Raw genomic sequence first — 24,486 nt, forward strand, 5'->3', positions numbered from 1 at the left:
CTACCATTAATAAATAAAATTTTTTAATAAATATTAAGTATTATATGGTCACGCAAGTGTACCAATTATAGACATGCCACAACATCTCTAAGGGATTCTTAGTTTTCGTGCCGTTTTTACAGACTTTATGTAATTTAACTTTTTTTTTATTATTATTAATTACTTGTACCTTTTTTTCATAAATATAGTTTGTTGATAATCAAGATCTACGTAGATCATAGCAAAAAAAAATCAAAAAATATGCATGTGTAGAAAATTTAAAAAATTACAGGTGCAATTTTTTAAAATATTTTTTTTTTATAATGTATCGCTTTAAAGAAAATTCAAAAATTATCAGACGTCGGCTAACTTTAGGATCTCGAAATTTTGTTAATAAAAAAAATCTGGAAAACGATTGATCCTGCCAGCTAGCTCCAGAATTTTCCGGTGTTTTCGAACTCAAAAATACTATTTAGTACATATTTTTTGAGCTCTGATACATTCGGTACATTAAATTATAAGTTGTTTTGGAAAAGCAAAGAATGTTTTTATTTTTTAAATTTTTCGGCATCGCGATGTTTTGAATAAATAAACCGATTTGCTGTTAAATGCAGTTGATACGTTTTATCGAGATCTCGAGCTAGTGTAATTTTGAAATTACTCGTTAGTCGCTTCGAAAATTCGACTTCTGATACTTTGAAAATAAAACAACTTTAATTCTGGAAAAAATTTTGACGCTGTTTTTGAGAAATTTAATACCAAGATAACATGGACTTACATCGGTTTTTTGGTGATGTATATATGTTATTATAATATGTTATATAGGCGATGGGGAGGGGGTACTTGAGAAAATTCTAAATTTTCGGGGACTCAAACAAGTTAAATTTTTTTTTTTTTTATGATATTCGAAGTAAATGGAAATAATTTTTAGTTGCTGTTAATAAAAAATTTTCATATTTTGCGGGCAAAATGTCCCCTAGAGAAGGTAAAAAAAAAAATTCTGGATATTAAATAAATTAATTAAATTAAATTTCGGGTACCCCGTTTTGCCCCTTCCCTATTTTCGTAAGGATTATAAAGTTTACAATTAACCGGACAAAACTTAAATTTTCATCAAAATTTAATTACTTAACTTTATTAATTTTTCATAAAAAAAATATCTATACAAATTAATAAAAAAAAAACGCATAATTTAATAAACGATAATATTTTTAGGATGGAGAGTTTTTTTCCTTGCCAAAAACTTCATCATTATCGCAATTACAAAAGGGTCATAAGTTACTCAACGAATTACGCAATAAAGTAATGTCTGAAACAAAAGTAGCCGCAACTCCAGCAATTAAATCAACTGGTGCTAAGCCAAAGGACTTGAAGCAATCAAAGAATTTTCTGGAAACTATCGCCAGTACATTTCAGGAAGTACTGCGATATGAAAACAAAGAGCTCCAAAAGTATACAAAGCATTTTGTTCCAATCGATCGATTACAACTTGAAGCCATTAAGAAGATGAGAGTTATACAAAAAAATTTAAAACTTAATAATTCAAAGTCGAATAATAATGAAAGTCATTTTTCAATAGAACATAAAATGACAATTGAAGATTTAGTGCTAGTTGAACTAGTGCATTGGTTTAAAAATGAGTTTTTCAGCTGGATGAATAGTCCAACCTGTAGATTTTGTTCAAACATATGTAGCTTCCATAGAAATGAATTTCGAAACGATCCTCGAGTTTCGAGAGTTGAAGTACATAAGTAAGTTTTAAATCTACTTAGTAATTTTTATTTCGCTCTTATTTAATATGCTGTAAAGAATCGGGAGTGAATGTGGATTTTATTTCAAACTGAATTCACTCCGTCACTTGGAGTTCCGGAGTTTAAAAAAAAATCACTCTGCATGGAGCGAATAGGGATTTTTTTTGGGCGGAGTGATTTCGGAGTGACGCGGATTTTATTTAAATCCGCATTCACCGGTTCGGAGTTTTAATACTTAAATAAATTTATATTTAATAGAAACAGCTGTTAATTATAAACATAATTATTTAAATAAATAATTCATTGAGATATTAATAATTAAACTTAAAATATTATCTTTTTAATTTATAAAATGTTTTAGTAACTCATTAAATTATAATTTCATATATATAATACATAGTGAAAATATTAAATTATTGAATAGCTGTAGTGACATAGTTTTTATGGGAATATTTTATATTTCGGTGCAATATGAAATGTTATCTCGTGGTATGGTTGATGTAAGTCATACGACAGTTTGTGACTCAGTGTAATCATATTTTTGCAAGTTTTATTATCAGCTGGTTATAATTTTTAAAAATAATTTCGCGTGAATATATGGAAAGGGAGCTCGTAATTATTTCCGTACTCAATATAAATGTCTAAATATCAAAGACCTAAGCTCACTATATTAGTAATTTTTTTTTTAAATTAATATTTTCCGAAACTCCTTCGGAGTGAACTTCTTTCCAAGGGAATTAAATAAATAAAAAGTCATCCACTCCACATTCACTCCTTAAATTTTTTCCAGTGTAATTTATTAAACTATAAATTACCATTTATGTAGATGCGAATCTTGTGAAGCTGAAGAAGAGTTTCCGAGATATACGGATCCTAAAATATTATTAACTACTCGAAAAGGGCGATGCGGGGAGTGGGCAAATGCTTTCACGTTAATTTCACGTACTTTTGGTTATGACACCAGAATTGTTTATGATCAGACAGACCATGTGTGGTCCGAAGTATGGTCGGTTGCAGAAAACCGCTGGATCCATGTCGACCCATGTGAAGATGTCATCGATCGGCCTTTACTCTATGAAAAAGGTTGGAAGAAGAAATTAACTTACGTCATTGCTTACTCAAAAGACGAAGTACAAGATGTCACTTGGCGCTACACCAGAGATCCGAATATTTTCAACCGTAGAAATCTTACCAGTGAAAGCAGCCTTTTGTCTTTGATTCTCCGGCTAAATGAAGAGAGGTTCAATTTATCTGGTCTGGAGTATAGCGATGCTAGAAAGAAGTATGTTATTAAGAGACGATTAATGGAATTAGCTGAATTATTACCAGCTCCGCCGGGTACATTTAAACTGTCAGATAACAGTGACAATAATGATTACGGTGGAAGAATATCCGGTGATGCGGCTTGGCGTTTAGCACGTGGTGAATTATCGGTAATTAGCCCTTTATATTTATTGGTAAATTAATGTCAAATATTTGATAATAAATAATGTCATTTTATTTATAAATTATTGGTGGCTAGACTCAGTATCAATTTTTAAAAATATTTAGTCATAATATTTACAAGCTCAAATAAATTTGTACACATATCGTTACTAAAACCAAAAGGGTGTATACAAATTTTTTTTTGTTCCGATCAGTGTAAAAATGTTGGAAACATTAAAATCTATGGAAAAAACAAAAAAAAAAAAAATTTTTTTTGCTGTACGCCTTTTTGGTTTTAAGAAAACATTTTTTTAAGGTCATATCCTTTTCAAGGACGTATCCTGTTTTTTCGATTTATTATCAATTATAGGTCAGAGTAAGAAAAAAATTACGAGGGTAATAAAAATTACTACTCCACAATATAATTTATGTGAAGAAATATTTATGAAAGTGAAAAAACGAATGAAAAATGAAGAAAAAATAAACTCATCAGGAATTAGTCCTATGCCATCTCCATCGTCAGGATCATCTGTATCTAAGATTATAAAAACAAAATGTTTTTAATTCGGTAAAAATTAAACTTTGATAATATTGATGATATTTGTGTAGAACGATGCCTGATGCACAAAAATGAATTAGGTCATCAAACTTGCTTCGAGATATTGGTATTCTAGAATCATAAAAATTCTCAAGAACAACGGAATTGATTTAAAAAAAAGAAAAAAAAAAAAACAGAAAACTGAAAATGAAACCTTGATTGAAAAATGAAAAAATGCGCCTCACTTCCGTAAACTTTCATAATTCTGTCGATTTTTTTCTATTGTTAGTTTATAATTTCGACAATTTTAATGGAGGCTTATAACTGGATCTCGTAAAAAATTTCTTAGAGTGATTAACTAGGGGAAGTTTTTTTGGACTCAGTAACTGCTGATTAGGAAAAGAGGATTATAAAGGGCAGACTTCTGATGGGTAGTCGACTATATTATAAAATTTAAAAAAGAGATAAATTTACATGGATTTTAAATGGAAAAACTTTATAAATAAATTAAACTTACGATGAATGCAGTAGAATAATGGGTATTTCAGGCATGGCAATAATGTATCATAATTTATTGAAGAAATAATTACCTTAATATTTCAATGTTACTTTTTTTTTTTTCTAAAAATGACGATAACCAAAAATCGAAATTAGACCGACTTCCAATCTTTTGATTTTTTTTCCTTTAATATTTTTTTATTGAAATCCTTTTTTTCTGTGCAGTAATCCCAGTAATTTTATCATTGGATATTGTCTGTCTTTCAGGAATCTAGTTTCTGAATATTTAGTCATGAGTTTAATTTTTTTTTTTTTTAGGAAACACATGAGCCATATCTATGGAAAGTTCAGCCAGGATTAAAAGTATTTAAATTAAATTATTCGATACTAAAAGATACTTATGAAGTTTACAATGAGTCGGATAAAAGAATGGATGTAAAGGAAGGCTGGAGCACGGGTGTAAATAAATATGAAGGAGGCATATTTCGCAACACTGAACAAGATTGGAAAATGGTGTATTTAGCAAGATCACCCGGCAATGAAATTGGAAAAGTTACGTGGAGTATAGAGCTACCGGATGAACTTGATATAGAATTGTTTGAGTTACGTGCCACTGTCGCTACCTTTGATAACGCCAATATCCAGTGGACTATTGAGGGCATCAATAATGATAACGTTATCGTATTGTCCGTAGATGATTGTAAATATTATAAAACAAATCAACTTGAAGCACGTAAAATAAACGTGATTGTTAAATTATTAGGAGGCAGCGGTGACGTTTCATGGCAACATGCGCAACTTTTCCGACAGAGTTTAAATGCCTCGGAAAATTATTCTATGCAAATATGTATAACATTCAAACAGATGACGTAAAATTATAATATTTTTATAAATTCTAGGTAAATAAAAAAAAAAAAAAAAAAAAAAATACGAGGTACAGTCGGATTCCATTAACTCGAAGAGTTGGTCTGCGGAGCGGAAATTTTCTGGAAATCCCGACTTTTCGAATGCCCCTTCTCTTTCAAAGAATAAACTACCGCGCATGCGCTCTTACATGTACATAAATGAGGAATATATACGTATATATAGACATACATATGTATAGCATCGGGTAGGAGATAGTGTAGCTCGTAGTGGGGGTCAAGATTGAGGAGAAGTTCCGAGTTAATGGAACCCGGCTTAACGAATTCGACTGCAATATCGCAAATTATTGATATTTTATGATTTTTTTAATTAACGTCAACATTACTTACAGTTATAAATTTTTTTATAGTAGTACATTATTTTTTACAGGTACAGTTTTAAAACTTTTTACTTTATTGTTTACTTGGTATCAACTAATGGTCTCTTTAAGGGAGGTCTGAGATACAAAAAAAGTGGATATTTTTGTGATTTTTTTTTTCATGGTATTTTCTTTATTAAAATTTTGAAAATTTGTGACATTATTAAGCATCATTTCAAGAATATTCTGAGAAATTTTCATAAAAAAATATTTAAAAATAAGCCAGTGGTAGTGGGGAGAGACGAGTCACCTCAAAAAAAAGTCTTCATGCCGTAGGCAGGATAACTCATGACTGCATCTGAAATCAAAAAACCAAAAAGATTTCTTTAGTAAATAAGTTTATCTCGGATTTAAACGAAGGAATAAACAAAATAATCATTTTTGAATTTTTGGTAGTGCAATCAAAAGACTGATTTTTGCCAAAAATTCTTCCTTTTATTTAATTAAAAAATAAGTAGTTATTGAAAAAAATCCTTCGTTCAAATCTAAGATAAACTCATATACCTAAAAAATCTTTTTGGTTTTTTGATTTCAGATGAAGCAGTGAGTTATCCTGCCTACGGCATGAAGACTTTTTTTTGAGGTGACTCGTCTCTCCCCACTAGTACTGGCTTGTTTTTAAGTATTTTTTAATGAAAATTTAGCAGAACATTCTTGGAATGATGCTTAATAATCTCACAAATTTTCAAAATTTTAATAAAGAAAATACTATGAAAAAAAAAATCACAAAAATATCCTCTTTTTTTATCTCAGACCCCTTTTCCCTGTAGTTGATTAATTGCACATGCGCATTGAAGACCTCAATAGCTAATGTTTCTCAACGATCCGCATTACCACTTAGTATTTATTCTTCAATTTAATAAATTAATTAAAAAAAAAAAAAATGTCTATTAACGCGGACTGCGATTAGAAAAAGCTTCAATCCTGATCACGTTCTCTAGTGTCAAAAATTCATACTTTTATCTTATATTGTAGCCAATAAATATATCAATTAAAAATAATGAATACCTAAAACCCAAAATAACTATAGAAATAAATTTTCTTGTAAATATTTATAAATAGATTTATCTTTTTTAAATCATTTCATACATATTTTGTAACAATAACAAATGTTTCAATAAAAAAAAACAAGTCATTTTTAAAATTATTATAAATTATCTATATATATATATGTACATAGTATAGGTAAGTGTTGAAAAGTATATCCGACAAAAATATACTGCAGAATTCAATACTGGGAAATCAAATCATGAATTTCACTGCAGAGCATAGCGAAGTCTGGTCTCTGATGACTTTGCAAGTGCCAGCAAGGGTACATAAGTTTTACGTAAACAGTCTGAGGGCAATTAGGCGGACATGGCAGTCGTATTCCGCGTTCCAATGCCGCCAGTAATTCGGCACCACCTTCTTCCTTGCTGTCATTACGTTGACTACCGATACCTGGAAGTTTTGGATCCTCTCCTAATCCAAATGTCTCGTACATGGTCACTCCAAAGGACCAGACATCCGATCTCGGTGAAAATTTACCGTCGCGCAAACTTTCGGGCGCATACCATTTGATGGGCAAGTCGCGATTCGTTTGCAAAATGTAGTAGTCATTTTTACCGGTGACTTGGGCTAATCCGAAATCACTTATCTTGACTCTTGTGTCGTCGGCCACGAGAATATTACGGGCTGCTAAGTCTCGGTGAACGATACTCTGATGTCCCAAGTAATCCATTCCAGTTGCTATGTCAAGTGCGATACCGAGGAGTCGTTTGTGAGTAAGATTTTCACGATGAATTGCTAAGTAGCTTTGGAGCGAGCCATGTTTAACGAATTCCATAACTAAACAGACTTCTGGCTCAGATATTACACCAAGAATTTTAACAACATTCGGATGATTTAGCGTCTGAAATTTGAATATCAGTAAAATAATTTAATTAACAAATTACTTTTTTTAATTACTCAGTAAAATTCATTTAAATGTTTTACGTATTTATATTTTTCTTTAGGAAATGTAAAAGTAGCTGGGAAAATTCTGAAGAGAATTATTTTGTGGCTGTGGTCTGACATTTTTTTCAAGCTTGGTAAAATAAAAAATTTATTGCGAAATGATTATTTTTTAGTGATATATGGGAGTTTAGAACTGCTGCAGTGCGGTCAACTTTAAAAACATCTGTAACTGACTCAAAAAATGGGGATAACGACTGGTCATGTTATTACATATCAACTTTCTCGTTTTAAAGATATCGCTTCCGGATAAATTATTAAAATGTCGCGTATCCTTGTGGACTGATGTGTCCGCTGATCATTTTTAGTATTTTACTTTATAGATGGTTGGTAGAATCGTTAAGTATCGGATATTGTTATATATATATGTGTGTGTTGAAGTTATTAGATATCAATATATAGCTGGTGACCTAGTGATCTAATGCGCGTTATTGACTACTACATCAAAGACAGATTATTTTACATTTACACTAGTGGCAGATTAGCTGACAGTTTCGTCCCGAGTACTTTCTCGAGTACTGAGTAAAGCTTTTGGATGCACGCTGCCTTAGACTGTCACTATATATATCACAGATATAAAAACTGTGCAGCTGTTTTTGCTACTTCGTCCTTAGTAACGGCTAGAAAAATTATTTTCATTCATAATTTACATATTTCATTTTGTAACTTGAGAAATTTCACCAGTCGCGATCACAACAAACTACCAACTCACTTAATCTTTGATTATAAATATCTCGGAATAAAAAACTTTTTTGTCATACAATAATTCATTCTTTCATAGTATACTTAAATTTAAAAAATTCAAATTTATCTGTTTTTAAACTACACAAGTTCAAAATAATACTTATGCATAAAATTAAATTATTTAAATTTAATTTTAAATAAAACTTGTAAAAAATTAAATTTATCAAATTATAAATCAGCCCAAGTATTAAATAATTAAAAAGACATTGACAATAAAAATTCAATAAAAAGTTTAATCTGTTGATAAATGACACGCTCTCGGTTAATTATTGTCAGTGCAAAAACTAATATTGTGAGAGTACACCTGCATAATTACCAAAATAACATTTTGCAATATTTTTTTTTTTATTTTTTATCAGCTCACAATAAATGAACCCCTACTCCAGCATCTTTTTTTTAAATTTATACTTATAATAAAAAAATTTCCTGAAACATTTTTCATTAAATTTTTTTTTAAAAACTAAAAACATTGCGAATAAAAAAATTTAATTGAGTTTTCATCGAGTTTAATGGACTACTAAATCAATAATCAAAAGTTATAATTGATTATTTTTCAACATAAAAATCACACCAGTCTCTGATATCCTCGACTTATTAAAACAGTTAAATTACTCCAATAACTTTAACCAGATTTATTCACATTTACTTTTATAATATAAAGTATATAGTCCGTACACTTGGCAAATATTCGATCTTGTAAAACGGGACATTAATTGAAGATTAAATTGCTAATTGCCCGACTCGTTTGTAATTAAAACTTTTCAAAGCTTTTACATACACAATGAGATTCTATATTACGGCGATAGAGCACTGAAAAATGGATAATGAACAATCTTTTATTATTCTTTAAACTTCAGCCGACTTTAACAATTCGACATTAAAAACCTGATAATTTTAAAAAAGTTTTATTATTCAAAATCACTTATTTTTTTTATTAATTTTAAATTTTACATAATAACTATCGACTAAACAGTCGCGTAAAGTAAAACAAGTTTATCAACTCATTGAATCGTGTAAAATTGCTTGTACTAAATAAAGTATTTAATGGACATTTTTCTTTACAAACTTTAAGCTTTGTATTGCACGCGCCAATGAAAACTCTGGTGTCAAAATTACAGTAAATTATAATTGAAAAAAAAAAAAGTTTGTTAATATTTTTTTATTATAACGGAACATTTTAAAAAGTCGTTCAATAAAAACAAGACTCGCATAAAAAATAAAAACTTCAAAGGGCTGGAGTAATAAACCGACGGGTATTGAGCTCGAGTTTGATTTAAAAATATGTTTAATAAATATACTGTACCTTCATAATGGAGATTTCTCGTTCAAAGTCTCGTAAATCGGCTTCCACTGCACGAGTTTTTAATTTTTTAACAGCTACCAGCTGAGGCTCGATATCTTTAGAGTTATCTCGTTCGAGAGTACCTCGATAAACTTCACCGTAAAACCCTTGGCCAATTTTGCCTTGCAGTATAACATTACAATCAGCGTCTAATTCAAAAATTCCTTGCATTTGCCCGAGAGGTCCGCCATTGTGACCAACGCTTTCATTTAAATTGTTGACTATTTGATCAACAGTTGGTTCACGACAACAATTTAATCCAAGTTTATCACCGTCACCTCCACCTCTGTCTCCAATGCCACCAGTATTTGCGAGCCATCCCAAGTAAAGTGACAATTCTTCTTCAGCTTCATTATCAGCTTCGTTAAATTGAATTAATTTAGCTCCGCCTGTAAATAATGTAAAATTTTTTTTATTTATTTATTTATTATTGTTATGACACTGTAAAAAATTTGCGGAGTGGATGACTTTTTATTTATTTGAGGGGAGAAAGGGGTCTGAGATTAAAAAAAAAGGGGGATATTTTTTTCAGAGTACGTTCTTTATTAAAATTTTGAAAATTTGTGACATTATTAAGCATCATTCCAAGAATGTTCTGCTAAATTTTCATTGAAAAACACTTAAAAACAAGCCAGTACTAGTGGGGAGAGACGAGTCACCTCAAAAAAAAGTCTCCATGCCGTAGGCAGGATAACTCATGACTGCCTCATCTAAAATCAAAAAACCAAAAAGATTTCTTTAGTACATAAGTTTATCTTGGATTTGAACGAAAGATTTTTTTTTAATAACTACTTATTTTTTAATTAAACAACAGGAAGAATTATTGGCGAAAAACAGAGTTTTTTGATTGCACCTTTACCAAAAATTCAAAAATGAATATTTTGTTTATTCCTTCGTTCAAATCCAAGACAAACTTATGTACTAAAGAAATCTTTTTGGTTTTTTGATTTTAGATGAGGCAGTCATGAGTTATCCTGCATACGGCATGATGACTTTTTTAGTGACTCGTCTCTCCCCACTACCACTGGCTTATTTTTAAATATTTTTTTATGAAAATTTCTCAGAATATTCTTGAAATGTTGCTTAATAATGTCACAAATTTTAAAAATTTTAATAAAAAACGTACTCTGAAAAAAAAATCACAAAAATCTCCTCTTTTTTTTTTGCATCTCAGATCCCTTTCTCCCTTTAATTCCCTCCGAGTGCGTTTCACTTCAAAGGAGGTTTCCGGAAAATATTAATTATAAAAAAAAATCACTAATACAAAGTGAGCTTAGGTCTTTGATATTTAGACATTCATATTGAGTACGGAAATAATTACGAGCTCCCTTTTAATATATTCACGCGAAATTATTTTTGAAAATCATAACCAGCTGATAATAAAACTTGCAAAAATATAATTACACTGAGTCACAAACTGTCGTATGGCTTACATCAACCATACCACGAGATAACATTTCATATTGCACCGAAATATAAAATATTCCCATAAAAACTATGTCACTACAGCTATTCAATAATTTAATATTTTCACTATGCATTATATATATGAAATTATAATTTAGTGAGTTACTAAAACATTTTATAAATTAAAAAGATAATATTTTAAGTTTAATTATTAATATCTCAATGAATTATTTATTTAAATAATTATGTTTATAATTAACAGCTGTTTCTATTAAATATAAATTTATTTAAGTATTAAAACTCCGGACCGGTGAATGCGGATTTAAATAAAATCCGCGTCACTCCGAAATCACTCCGCCCAAAAAAAATCCCTATTCGCTCCATGCAGAGTGATTTTTTTGTAAACTCCGGAACTCTAAGTGACGGAGTGAATTCAGTTTGAAATAAAATCCACATTCACTCCCGATTCTTTACAGTATATTATTATTATTATTATTAATATCATCTATACATACTGTCATCAGGATCATCCCAAGGAAGACTAGTACGATCAGTAAATATACTACTGGCTCTTGATTCGCAGTCAGATAATGAATTATTATCAGTAATCTTGCTGTCATCAGTATGATCACGATTGTTGAATAATTTAGGAAAAGCCGTAGCGTAAGCATGTATACGTCTTGAATTATAAATCTGATAAAGTATTCGATTCATATCACGCATTATCACTTGCGGTTGTTTCCTCGGTCTATTAATATCTCCCCAACACTCAGTCATCAATTTATAAACTTCCGTAGGACAGCCTGTGGGTATCGGCAACCGCTTACCACTCAAATAAAACTAAGTAATAAAAAATATATATATTTTACTTTTAAATCTATTCAACACTCAGTGAATTAACGATTGAATTAATTAATTAAAAACCTTTTTAATTGAATCGATATCATGGAGGACAGGAAGTACTGAGCCTCGAGAAAATATTTGCCAGAGGGTTGTTCCTAATGCCCAGACGTCAGCAGATATACTTTTACGAGCGAGTTCAGGATTATCGTAACACTCAGGCGGTAGCCAGTGAATGCTAATTGATAATTAATAATTAATAGTAAACACGTTTAATTTTTTATTTATTAAATATTTATTCTCCGTTAATTGTTGCTGTACTCAGAGGTTCCAGGTCGTAAATTTTACTTTTAATGAGGAATATAAATGCACAGGAATAGGATACTATCCGCCGGCAGTCGATATCGGGTTAATGGATTGACGTTCGATGCCGTGTTTCGGTTACAGTCGTATTAGTAACAGGATAATCTAAGACTGAGTACAAGGGAGTCTTACTTACGAGCACATTTGCGTACTCAGAAGATCAATTGTGCAAGGTAATAATTTTCTACTAAATCAATTAATTGGCGTTGTGTTAAAACGAACTGACACCGGTGTTAAAACGGTGTACATACGGAGTAAATTAACTTCGATCGGAGTATGAAGCTGCGATTATAAATAATTAAAAATCTAAAAAAATTTACCTATAGAATAAACTAATTGCATTAATTTTTCATCACGTCAAATTAAATATTTAAAAAAAATTTTATAATTATTTTTGTTATAACTCTGATGCTTTTCATGAGGTAATTACTGATTTAAAAATGAAAAATTAATTATTGATAATTTTATTTAAATTTTCTCGCTGATTCAGTTTGCAGAGATTTTAATCATAAAAATCTCTTCCCCATATTTTATACAACATTAAAATCTCACTGTAGACAAACGTTCTTTGAATTTCTTAAAAATTGGTAAATTTGTCGTACCATTAATTTTTGAAACAATAAAACTTTTTTTTCTATTTGAAATTCAATTTAATTTCTGATACTTGAAAAATACAAGTACTTTTTTTTTAACACCGAACAACAGGAAAAATTTAAACATCGCTACCGGGTATTTTAATATGAGTGAATGTAGCAGACATAAAACAATTTATAAATTTTAAAAAATGCGCGTACTGACAGATTTAAAAAAAAATTATTTACAATTATCAATTAGTACAGTCGGACCTCGTTATAAGACTGTTAGTTTCTCTCTCAAACTATAGCGATACCTGGTTTATATAAAAGACAGATACATAGTCTTACAACGAGGTCCGACTGTACTTAGACGAGATTTGGTAAATAAATTTTAGCCTAAAAAATTTTTCATTTAAAATTAAAATTTTGACATGATGATTTTACTAAAATTTATTTTCCAAAATTCGTTTAACTCTCAAGTGACATCAACTGTAAATAATTTTTTTCAAATCTATGTCGGCTCAATTTTTCTCTTTTCAATTAATGCTTTAATTTTTTTTTTTTTAATTAATTACCAAAATTTTAATTTGATCATTAAAATTGAAAGTCACTAAATTTTTAAAAAAATGTGGGGGGGGGGGCAGTGTCCCTTAACACCTGAATTGCGAGGATGTACATCATTTTTTTTACAGTGTTACTATTCAGTCACTTTTTGCACAAAGAAAATGTAAAATTTGTAACAGAAATACTTTTGTTAAAAATATTTAAACCTGGAACCGTACTCGTGATACAATCATCAGTTTTATTTACTTACTCAGACTGGGTGTAGGTGAATAAACCCGGGTCAGCTAATTTTATAATGAAACTAGTGTCCGTATGAGAGTAAACTAGTAATTTTCTGCATCGAATGTTCCCATGGACAAAGCCGTTTTCTTCCTGTTAAATGACAGACAAAAACAGGCAATGAAATCCGCGGATTATAAAAAGAAAGTTAAATATTTAATGTAAAATAAATTACTAGATGAAATAGAGCGTTTGCTAAACACGCTGCGGCTTCAACCATATCAACTGTTTTAATAGTTTGGGCAGAATTACTTTGTAGATAAGCGTCAAGTGGACCTAATTTAACTAGTTCCATCAACGTACCCACCGCCGGAGAGACCGTTAATCCGTACAACCTAATTTATAAGTAATTAAAATAAAGTTAATTGTTGACAAGAAAATATATAAATTGATAATGTTATCATGAATCGATTTAGGGATTTACCTAACGAGTGCATTGGATCGTAGTTGGCCCCATTTACCAGCTAGCTCCTGGAACTCCCTCGTGTATCTCCATTCTTCGTCTCTCAATAATTTTATTGCAGCTTCTAATTTTTTTCCTTTGGCTACACGCCACATGGCACGGTAAACAATTGTTAATGATCCATGCCCATCATTGCCTGGCTTAACATTATTTTCGGTGAAAGGTTGAGCTTTGTATATTTGTAATTGATTAGGCGGAATGACACGAAGACCACCTTCTAATACCGTTGTTATTATTTCTTCATCCGCGGCAACGTCATTACTCACTCTTTCGATCGCACAGATCAATAATGGCGATTGATCTGGTATTTTAAAGTCACAATTATTATACAAGTGTACACTCGCAATATTAGTTTTGACATTGATGATAATTAAGCTGAGAGAGTGACATTTAGCAACGGATTAAACTTTTTATTGGTAATATCTTTTTAATTATTTAATACTCGGGATCATTTATAGCAGGGGAGTGCGAATAGTTCAAATATTTTCGAATAATTCGACTTTCTGAATTATTTGTAAATTCTTGGACTAGTTAAAAGTTTACGGATAATTTGAAAATTTTATTTTGAATGACTTGAAATTAGAATATTTTTTTTCTCGAAATTTAAATTTTTATCAGAGGTAGGTAGAACTCAGACACGAATCTACGAAAACATCTTTTTGGTTTCTTTAAATATTGAAAATTTTCTCGATTCTAGAAGATTCGAGTTATCAAAAAAATTGAATTATTCGAATTTTATTTGTGCATACCTAATTTATAGCTTGATAAACTTGATTTTTTATAAGTTTCATATAAAATAATATCTCAATGGAATTTTTGCCGAGTGTACGGACTATATACTTTATATTATAAAAGTAAATGTGAATAAATCTGGTTAAAGTTATTGGAGTAATTTAACTGTTTTAATAAGTCGAGGATATCAGAGACTGGTGTGATTTTTATGTTGAAAAATAATCAATTATAACTTTTGATTATTGATTTAGTAGTCCATTAAACTCGATGAAAACTCAATTAAATTTTTTTATTCGCAATGTTTTTAGTTTTTAAAAAAAAATTTAATGAAAAATGTTTCAGGAAATTTTTTTATTATAAGTATAAATTTTAAAAAAAGATGCTGGAGTAGGGGTTCATTTATTGTGAGCTGATAAAAAATAAAAAAAAAAATATTGCAAAATGTTATTTTGGTAATTATGCAGGTGTACTCTCACAATATTAGTTTTTGCACTGACAATAATTAACCGAGAGCGTGTCATTTATCAACAGATTAAACTTTTTATTGAATTTTTATTGTCAATGTCTTTTTAATTATTTAATACTTGGGCTGGTTTATAATTTGATAAATTTAATTTTTTACAAGTTTTATTTAAAATTAAATTTAAATAATTTAATTTTATGCATAAGTATTATTTTGAACTTGTGTAGTTTAAAAACAGATAAATTTGAATTTTTTAAATTTAAGTATACTATGAAAGAATGAATTATTGTATGACAAAAAAGTTTTTTATTCCGTGATATTTATAATCAAAGATTAAGTGAGTTGGTAGTTTGTTGTGATCGCGACTGGTGAAATTTCTCAAGTTACAAAATGAAATATGTAAATTATGAATGAAAATAATTTTTCTAGCCGTTACTAAGGACGAAGTAGCAAAAACAGCGGCACAGTTTTTATATCTGTGATATATATATAGTGACAGTCTAAGGCAGCGTGCATCCAAAAGCTTTACTCAGTACTCGAGAAAGTACTCGGGACGAAACTGTCAGCTAATCTGCCACTAGTGTAAATGTAAAATAATCTGTCTTTGATGTAGTAGTCAATAACGCGCATTAGATCACTAGGTCACCAGCTATATATTGATATCTAATAACTTCAACATACATATATATATAACAATATCCGATACTTAACGATTCTACCAACCATCTATAAAGTAAAATACTAAAAATGATCAGCGGACACATCAGTCCACAAGGATACGCGACATTTTAATAATTTATCCGGAAGCGACATCTTTAAAACGAGAAAGTTGATATGCAATGACATGACCAGTCTCAACATCCGATTGCTACTCACTCCTTTTTATTAAAATAAAGGTAAAATAGATCAATAAGTTTCAATATTTCTTATAATATTAAAAACAACTTACCATACTCAGACGGAGGTAAACACTCAGATAAATATAACGTTTGTTCAGGATCATTGAACGAAGATATTATTTGTGCTATTGATTTATATATCTGTACAGATTCCGAAATAATAAACGATTCAGGTCCAAATTGTTCAATTTTATAAGTACGTGGTTTGTTATCTTTTCCGCATGAGTCGAGATAAAAAACATTGTATTTTTTTTCACATTCTCGCAGTATATATGTTCCCGGTTTATTTGAACGTTTTTGCTCCAGCTTCGCATAAGAGAATTCACCTCTGAAATATTTAAAATTTCTATATTTATTTATGTATATTCTCAGTTGTTTCAACTTTGATAAAAAACATTTAAAAAATATAGCAGTGAATGTTCTCATTGGAATCCATTTCAATTATTTTTAATTTCCGGAAAAACTAATTAAACAAAAGTTAACATTCTCTGATATTAAATAGAGCATTAATGAGAACCTGTCAGTTATTACTGAATATATGAAGGAAATATTGTACGATATAATTTTAAATCACTGATTTCTGACTATTCTAGACAAAACTTCTCCCGATTTGACCTATTTTATATATATATATATATATATATATATATATATATATATATATATATACATTTTTTTTTCTTTTGCTTTGTCGTGTTATTCAACTCAGTTTTACCGAGGCGCTGATTTGTTTTGCAAGTACATGAAATGTTAATTAATCATTGTAATTTTATGCATTTAAATATTTCTAAAATTAATGTCTTAAATTTCTATGCCCGCCATTTTCTTTGAATTTAAATTACATGAGCGGTAAAAAAAAAATATGTAAGTTAAATCTAAAACAAATTCGTAAATTAAAACTTCACTCTTTTAAAATATATAGACTGAAGTTACGTGTGTACTTTTTATTTTATCGCGCTGAACATACGGAGCTCGTAAAGTGAAATACAAAATTATAATAAATCTTATTTTATCTTCAAATCATCGTAGTATGTAACGTTTATAGGCAGCGTTTATTATAGCTTTTTTTTTATTTTTTTAAAAATCCGTCATGAATTTAAATGAAAATTTTAAAAAGTATTTTTTTTTAGCGACTTTTTTGTAGGGGGCTACATTCTAAAAAAAGGGGTAAGTCCAGGTGGTGTAGGAGTTAAAATTTTCAGTATTAAATTTCAACGCCGAAAGCGGTGTTAAAATAGCAGTGTTAAATTTACATATTCTAGTTTACTATTTAAAAATATCGACCGTAATTACTCCGATTATTTAAAAAAAAAATTTAACAAATTATTAATAGCGATCGTGTAAATTTTATGAAAACAAGGGGTAAAAAATTCCCTCTTTTTTTTAAATTCTAAAACTCTTAATGATTGCGATTAAATTTAACGGGAAATCTATAATTGAGTAATTTTTATCAGTAATCTATTTAATATCATAGTACTTATTCGTAAAATTACGGTCTCACTCATTTTTCCTTAAAAAAAAAAAAAAGCGATATCACAATTTAATTTTTTTTTAATAGAATAAAAAATAATTCGTTATTTATATAAAATATTAAAATAAAAAATATTTGAAAATTATAGACTAAAACAATTTAATCTGTAATACCCGAGTAACATATTTAATATTTGACTAACTCACACCCACATGTTATTGGCACAATTTATTCATAAATTTTTTATAATGAGCAGAATATAAAATACTTAATAACATATTAATTAATATAATATAAGCGAGAGAATATAATTCCCTCTCCGAAATATATAAATAAATTATTTTTTTAGCTTATGGAAATGCTAAAATAACGTTAACTTTTTTTTTCTATTTTTTTTTTTCAAGCTAAAAATTTTGTAATGTAAATTTTGTAAACCAACTTTAATCCCTATTGAATATTGTAATGGAGTGTATTTTTTTTTTTTTTTTTTTTTTTTTTTAAACAATTTCAATTCCGGAGAATTTCTCTAACGTTTAAAGTAAATAATTTAAATAATATTTAACTTTGATCTTCGCCAAAAATTCTTCCTTTTATTTAATTAAAAAATAAGTAGTTATTAAAAAAATCCTTCGTTCAAATCTAAGATAAACTTATGTACTAAAGAAATCTTTTTAGTTTTTTGATTTCAGGTGAGACAGTCATGAGTTATCCTGCCTACTATGGAGACTTTTTTTTTAGTGACTCGTCTCTCCCCACTACCACTGGCTTATTTTTAAATATTTTTTTTTGAAAATTTAGCTGAACATTCTTGGATTGATGCTTAACCATGTCACAAATTTTTAAAATTTTAATAAAGAACGTACTCTGAGAAAAAAATCACAAAAATATCCTCTTTTTTTTGTATCACAGACCTTTTTCCCCCTAAGTCAATGAAGTATCATCAGAAGTTATATTTTTAATAGTCTATAAGAAGAATCTAAGTCTGAAGTAATGAAGTATTTATAAAAATATATGTGAGCAGTGATACATGTTTGATAATTTTAAATTTAGGACATCACTGCTAGTTAAGTATGAGCAATATGTAATTAGGGGTGTGTGAATAGTTCGAACGAATTATTCGTATCAAATCAAATCGACCCATTCGATTTTAAAAGAACCTCTATTAACATAAAAAAAGTATTTTATTGTTAATTAAATAAAATATAACCATACCCAATAGGTCCATGACATTTCAGCCGATGTAATTTTTCTAAACTAGGCGTAATAAAATCCCCACACAAATTAAACGTCCACTTGACAGCTAATCTGTAATAACCATCCAATGCCGACACAAATGACATTAATAAAGAATTTGTTGAAAATTTCAGGTACGATGGAATTCCACTTTTTCGTGATACTTCTACAGTATTGTCTTGTCTGTAACAATAAATAAGAACAAGCACCTCAGTATTTATTTTAATAATAAATAGTGTAATTAAAATAAAATGATTAATTACCTTATTGATACAAAACAAAGATCTTCTATGGCACAGAGTGTAGTCCACTGGTTGTTAGTGTCTACTTCACAGTACGTTACTTCTGATGAATTTATTCTAAGCAAGACACGAGAGGGTGGATTAGTGATTCCTTTATCCATAAGAGCTTTATATTCTTCATACGGATAATTTGGCGCCATACATTCAAATTGATTGAGGTATTGTTTTTTAACGTAGGTCGCATCGTGACCTGATATTCGTCCCAGTGCATTGTGAATTGGTTTTTTTATAAAAAATGAATGCCTTTTTATACATTCTTTAGGTATATATTTTTTATAGTCAGACTCTACGATCTCTCGAGGTACTTGTTTCTCAACCATTACTCTGAAATTTTTAATTTATTTAATTATTACACTGCTAATTAAATATTTTATTATTTACTTCTGCTGGGCGACATAAACAACAGAGTGGAGGTAAAACAGACAAAGCTGGAAGAGGAAATTCAAGGACGGCATAGAATTGACATCTCAAAATATCACAGTATGTACAAAGAAATTAAACAAGAAATAGGGGAAGAAAACTACTGAAGAGATGAGAAACTGAAAGGAGATTAATGAGCAGTGGGTAAGAAAAAGATGTTGCAATATTGACAGATTAAAAAGCAAAAGATTTAAAGAAACATGCGGCAGAATATGTGAAAAGGAGGAAGAAAATCTGAGCCACGTGCTGGAATGTGTCAAAATAAAGGGAAAACTGAAAGGAGAGATAGTAGAATTCTACTAAAGTTTGACATGTGGAACTTCTAAACTTGAGACAGCTTATAACTTTAAGTGAAACTTTTGTAATTTTGATAGTAAAAAAAAAATTATCTAGGATTTTGTATAAACGAGATTTAAGTCAAAAAAGAATGTTTTTGAAAATCCATTTCGCAAAATATATTTTTACATTTTACCCTGGTTTAGAAAAAACTCTCTATTAGAAATCAATAGCCTGATAAAAATTAAAAAACGTTACATTTTACTCAAAGTTTTGTCTCAAGTTTAAAAGTTCCATATTTCAAACTATTTTTTTTTTTTTTTAATCTTTTTGGGACAAATTCTTTTTTACTCGGGAAGAAATGAACAAAAATCTTTTGAAAGAGAATTATGAGGAAAAAGGAATAACTAGTGAGGATGAGACTTATGATAGTCAAATAAGACCAAAGCGCATAGAGAAACAAAACAGAAAGCAGACGTCAGGTAGCATCAAGAAGACGGTTCATAAACTCTAGTTTATAAAATATATATGATTCGAATAAAATATAAAATACCAGACATTTATCTAGTTTTATAAGGAATATTAAAAAGTGTGAAGTTGTACAGGCGGGAAATAAACAAAATTTATATATATATATAAGAAATAATTGCTAAGAAATATAAAAATCAATTGTGTTGATAAGAAAACAATTAAATTTTCTTTCTGTAGTGTCAAGACTAGTAAAGACACATATAGTCTTCTTTTTGGGTAAATCTCATAACTGCAAAATTATAATTTTTTCCGAAATCAGTCAAAACATCTATTCTATTACACGTACGTTGGAAATATTAAAATTCAAAAGTCTCTTGAATATTCTGTTAACTATACAAATTTGAAGTTTTTTTACGAAACAGCCGTACGAAAGAATGTTTTCCACTAATAATTTATGTACCTGAAGATCGGAACGTTTTTCACGCAGCAGAAATGAGAAAAATTTATGTAATTTTACTGTTTAGAGGTGACTTGAGGGGTAACTAGAGTGGCTGCAATTTTCGGCTGACATACCAGCATCTATGCGAAAAATTTCAGAAATCTAGATCCAGTAGACTTTTCATTTTCTTCTTTTATTTTCGTTTGGCGAAAAACATTCCGATCTTCAAGTACATCATAATTCGAATTATGAAATAAAACCGTTCATGTCAGAAAAGGACTGAGTACTGTTCTGGACATTAATGAGATCTACGAGATCTGTTATCATTCCGATCATTAAATAATAAGTTCCTACATTCTATACAGCAACAAGAGCTGTGCAGAGACTGAGAGGTTTGTATACTCTTGAACCATCAACGACGATTATTTTAACAGTAACCAGCCATTTGTTTCATGTACTGTGTAGCACAGCATTGGCTATTGTTTAAAAAGTAATGGTACGTGTTAAGCAATGACTTACTCCTGTTCTAATATCAATCAGTCATATTAAAATGTATTTTTCCCTATACTTTTCGTCGATTACTGAACGGAACAGTAACCAGTACTATTTATTTTTTTCCGTGTATGTAAATAGTTGATAAAATAATAGCAATAATAAATTACCTGTACATATCACTGACACCCAGACCAATCAATTCACTTTTATGTTTTTCATAAACAATATCTGGTACTTTATTTTCTAATACATCACATCGTGCTTGATGAAAATAATAATCATAAGCGTTTGAGTCTATTGATTTCAGTCTTTGAAGAGACGTAGGTTTGAATCTTAAACGGAATTCAATTTTACATTTCTCTTGAGGTCCTAGTTTGTAACCAGGTGGAAACCAAAGTCTGGTTGATTTATTTCTCAGTGCAAATAGATGCCTTGCTACTGGTCCAATATCAATTTGTTTGCATACCTAAAAAAAGTTTTAATTATTTATTTAAGTACCACCATTTAAATAATCGTCTCAAGTTGCTTTGGCCTATCAGATTCTCTTTAAAATAATTACTGGGCTATTTTTCTACCGGATTCTAAACTGCTGGTGTGTGGAGGAAAAATTATTCATGTCATATCTAAATATTATTTTTACCGCTGACATTATCCAGCTTGTATTTATTTTTATAAAACTTTACCGCCTAGTCCATCGGTTTTTAATTAAAAAAATTTTTTTAACTTGGACAGATAAAACTTTTTTTATTTATCTGATTTAGAAATATCAAGATGAGTTCAATGATAAGTTTCTCCCAAATGATATCAACTATAAGTTTTTTTTAAATCTATATCTCTGCGAAATTGTTCTTTTGTCAATTAATGCTTTTATTTTTTTTTTAATTAATTGATAAAATTCCAATACCTTCATGACAGTTGAAAGTAATTGAAAATTTTTTTAAAATGGGGGAGGGAATTGTCTGAGAATGGCCTCAATAGTCGACAGTACTAGACGAATTTCTGGATTTTAGATTTCTAATTACGTTTTTAATATTTATAGGACTCGAATGATGAAAATCTTACGACGGAATTCAACTTATGCATTTTTCCGGAAGCTGATAAAAATCACGGTAATGATAATTAATGAATTAATTCATAAATTAATTGAGTTTTGTAAATTTAACTCATTTTTAAATAAAGTTCCCTGTATGTATTTACTCCACGTAGAACTAGGAGAGATAGGGCAAAATGGGTCCCCCAAAGATTTTGGTTTAATTCAAATGATTCAAAAATAAAGAACTCTTGCAGAGTGTTGGAGATTGTGGTTAACTTTTAACTCGTGTAAATTAAAAAATTTCTGAACTTAAATTTGAAATTAATTTTTTTTTTTTCAAAGCTTAAACATAATCTGGAAGTTAAACCAAGGACATGTCGGTTACGCGCCAAGTGCTGTTCTGAAAAATTTATTTAGTTTTTTTAAGGGACCCATTTTGCCTCCCTTTTTATTACATTCGAAAGTATCCTTTACTCCCAAGTAACACACGTGATTTTGACATCTATAATATAGGAGCTTTGAGGCTGTGTTTTGACATCGATAAGACACCAAAATTTTGACAAAACAATCAGGAAGTTATGGCATAAAAAAAATTGAAACGACTTTTTTAGGAGGGAAAAAAGAGGACAAATTATGAGTGTGAATGTAGCAGACATTAGACAAATTTCCTATGACTCGTGACTCCTGGGACCACCATCTGTATTTCTTAATTATATAAAATAACTTGGCTTTGAAACAAAAACAAAAAATTTGTCTTGTTCTTTCAAATGACATCTTAATGTTGTCTCTGTACTACTTGGGCTTTTTTAATATTTGAATTTATTTTTAAAAACAAAATGAAATTAATAGAGACTGAATAGATGCAAAAGACTAAAAGTTTTATGTTGATATTAAATTTGACAGAAATTGTCAACTTTTAAAATTGGGACAGTGATCTGTCAAACCGGGACTACAATTTAAAAATAAAATTGTATTTAATTGTTTTTTATATTAAGATAACTCTGAAATTTAAAAAACAAATTATCATGTGATAATTATATAATATATATGACTAATAAATATAAATATTTTACCGCAATACAAATATCTTCTACTGTCCAATCTCCAGGATATGAAATTGTCAGCAAATTTATTTCTGTTGCTAAATAAATAGTCACTAATCTGTCTTCTTCCATTCTGCCCTTAGTTATTAATTACTCAAAATTCAAAAATTTAAAATAACTAGAATTAATAATGAAATAAAATTTTAATGATTTGGTTGTTATTTATTGTAATATGGCCACATTTTTTCGGAAAAGTATTTTTGATAACAAAAAAAATTTAACAAGCAGCGAGGTTATGTGTTGTGTGGTTATTTTATATAAATGACATAAATAGAAAAAATAAAATACAGTCAAAGTACGAGAGCGTGCGCGAGACTGATGGTAGGGAAGCTCTCTTAAGTTGGCGGGGGGAATTCAATTTTTGGCAAATTTTTTCTAGTAATTTGTTTGTTCGTCAATGTTCGCTATAAATAATTATTTGTTCGTTTTTTATTTTTTTTTTTTAAATAAATTTTTAAAAATTTATTTGAAGTTAGCGGTGACTATACTCATTTTCAATCCCTTTTATTTTTTTTCCATTTATCTTGATTTCTTTGTTAATATCCCACCAGAATAGCGTTTGTTCGTTTGTTTTTATATTTATAATTAATTATTAAAATGTTAATTATGCCCGTTGTTCTAATAGTAGTTGTCCGCATGCGCAAATGTCTACTCTATGTTTTAAATTTTTTAAATAAAATTTATTGTGGCTGATTGACATTACTCTCCGGTAAATACCTGGATATTCTTATAATGTGAAAGATGATCAACAGGATTTGATAATTACTTGGTAAGATTACTCATTTAATTAAAACATAAATAATAATGAAAACAATAAAAAATTTTAAACCTAGAGCAGACACTTGCGTATGCGCACAACTACTATTAGATCAACGGGCATAATTGAAATTTTAATAATTAATTATAAATATAAAAACAAACGAATAAACCCTATTTTTGGTGGGGTATTAACAAACAAATCAAAATAAATGGAAAAAAAATAAAAAGAATAGAAAATGAGTATAGTCACCGCTAACTTCAAATAAATTTTTAAAAATTTATTTAAAAAAAAAAAAAAAAAAACTAACAAATAATTAATTATAGCGAACATTGACGAAAAATCAACGA

At 29.2% G+C, this 24,486-nt stretch overlaps 2 protein-coding genes across 6 annotated transcripts in view; one reads left to right on the forward strand and one right to left on the reverse strand.

Moving 5' to 3' along the window:
• Positions 1-6,482, forward strand: part of LOC103579494 (peptide-N(4)-(N-acetyl-beta-glucosaminyl)asparagine amidase) — a 39,531-nt gene extending 33,049 nt beyond the window's left edge. For 2 of the 5 annotated variants that reach the window (XM_053739024.1, XM_008560905.3), the window contains exons 2-4: positions 1,195-1,730; positions 2,557-3,163; positions 4,510-6,482. In XM_053739024.1, coding sequence (XP_053594999.1) covers positions 1,195-1,730; positions 2,557-3,163; positions 4,510-5,064 — 1,698 coding nt within the window. In that variant the 3' untranslated portion in view covers positions 5,065-6,482. The remainder of the gene's footprint in view (positions 1-1,194; positions 1,731-2,556; positions 3,164-4,509) is intronic. The other 3 variants (XM_053739023.1, XM_053739025.1, XM_053739026.1) reach the window with 3 other exon arrangements.
• Positions 6,483-6,510: 28 nt separating this feature from the next.
• LOC103579492 (tyrosine-protein kinase hopscotch) lies at positions 6,511-23,748 on the reverse strand. Its single transcript, XM_014441457.2, has 12 exons — positions 23,350-23,748; positions 21,411-21,709; positions 19,104-19,466; positions 18,820-19,023; positions 16,187-16,464; positions 14,004-14,343; positions 13,755-13,914; positions 13,551-13,672; positions 11,883-12,036; positions 11,474-11,798; positions 9,513-9,940; positions 6,511-7,364 (listed from the first exon to the last, which is right to left on the reverse strand). The coding sequence occupies exons 1-12, from the start codon at positions 23,449-23,451 to the stop codon at positions 6,702-6,704; spliced, it is 3,438 nt and encodes a 1,145-aa protein (XP_014296943.1). The 5' UTR covers positions 23,452-23,748; the 3' UTR covers positions 6,511-6,701.
• Positions 23,749-24,486: the final 738 nt, after the last annotated feature.

This window comes from Microplitis demolitor, chromosome 5 (assembly GCF_026212275.2).
Source record: "Microplitis demolitor isolate Queensland-Clemson2020A chromosome 5, iyMicDemo2.1a, whole genome shotgun sequence".
Taxonomy (NCBI): Eukaryota; Metazoa; Arthropoda; class Insecta; order Hymenoptera; family Braconidae; genus Microplitis; species Microplitis demolitor.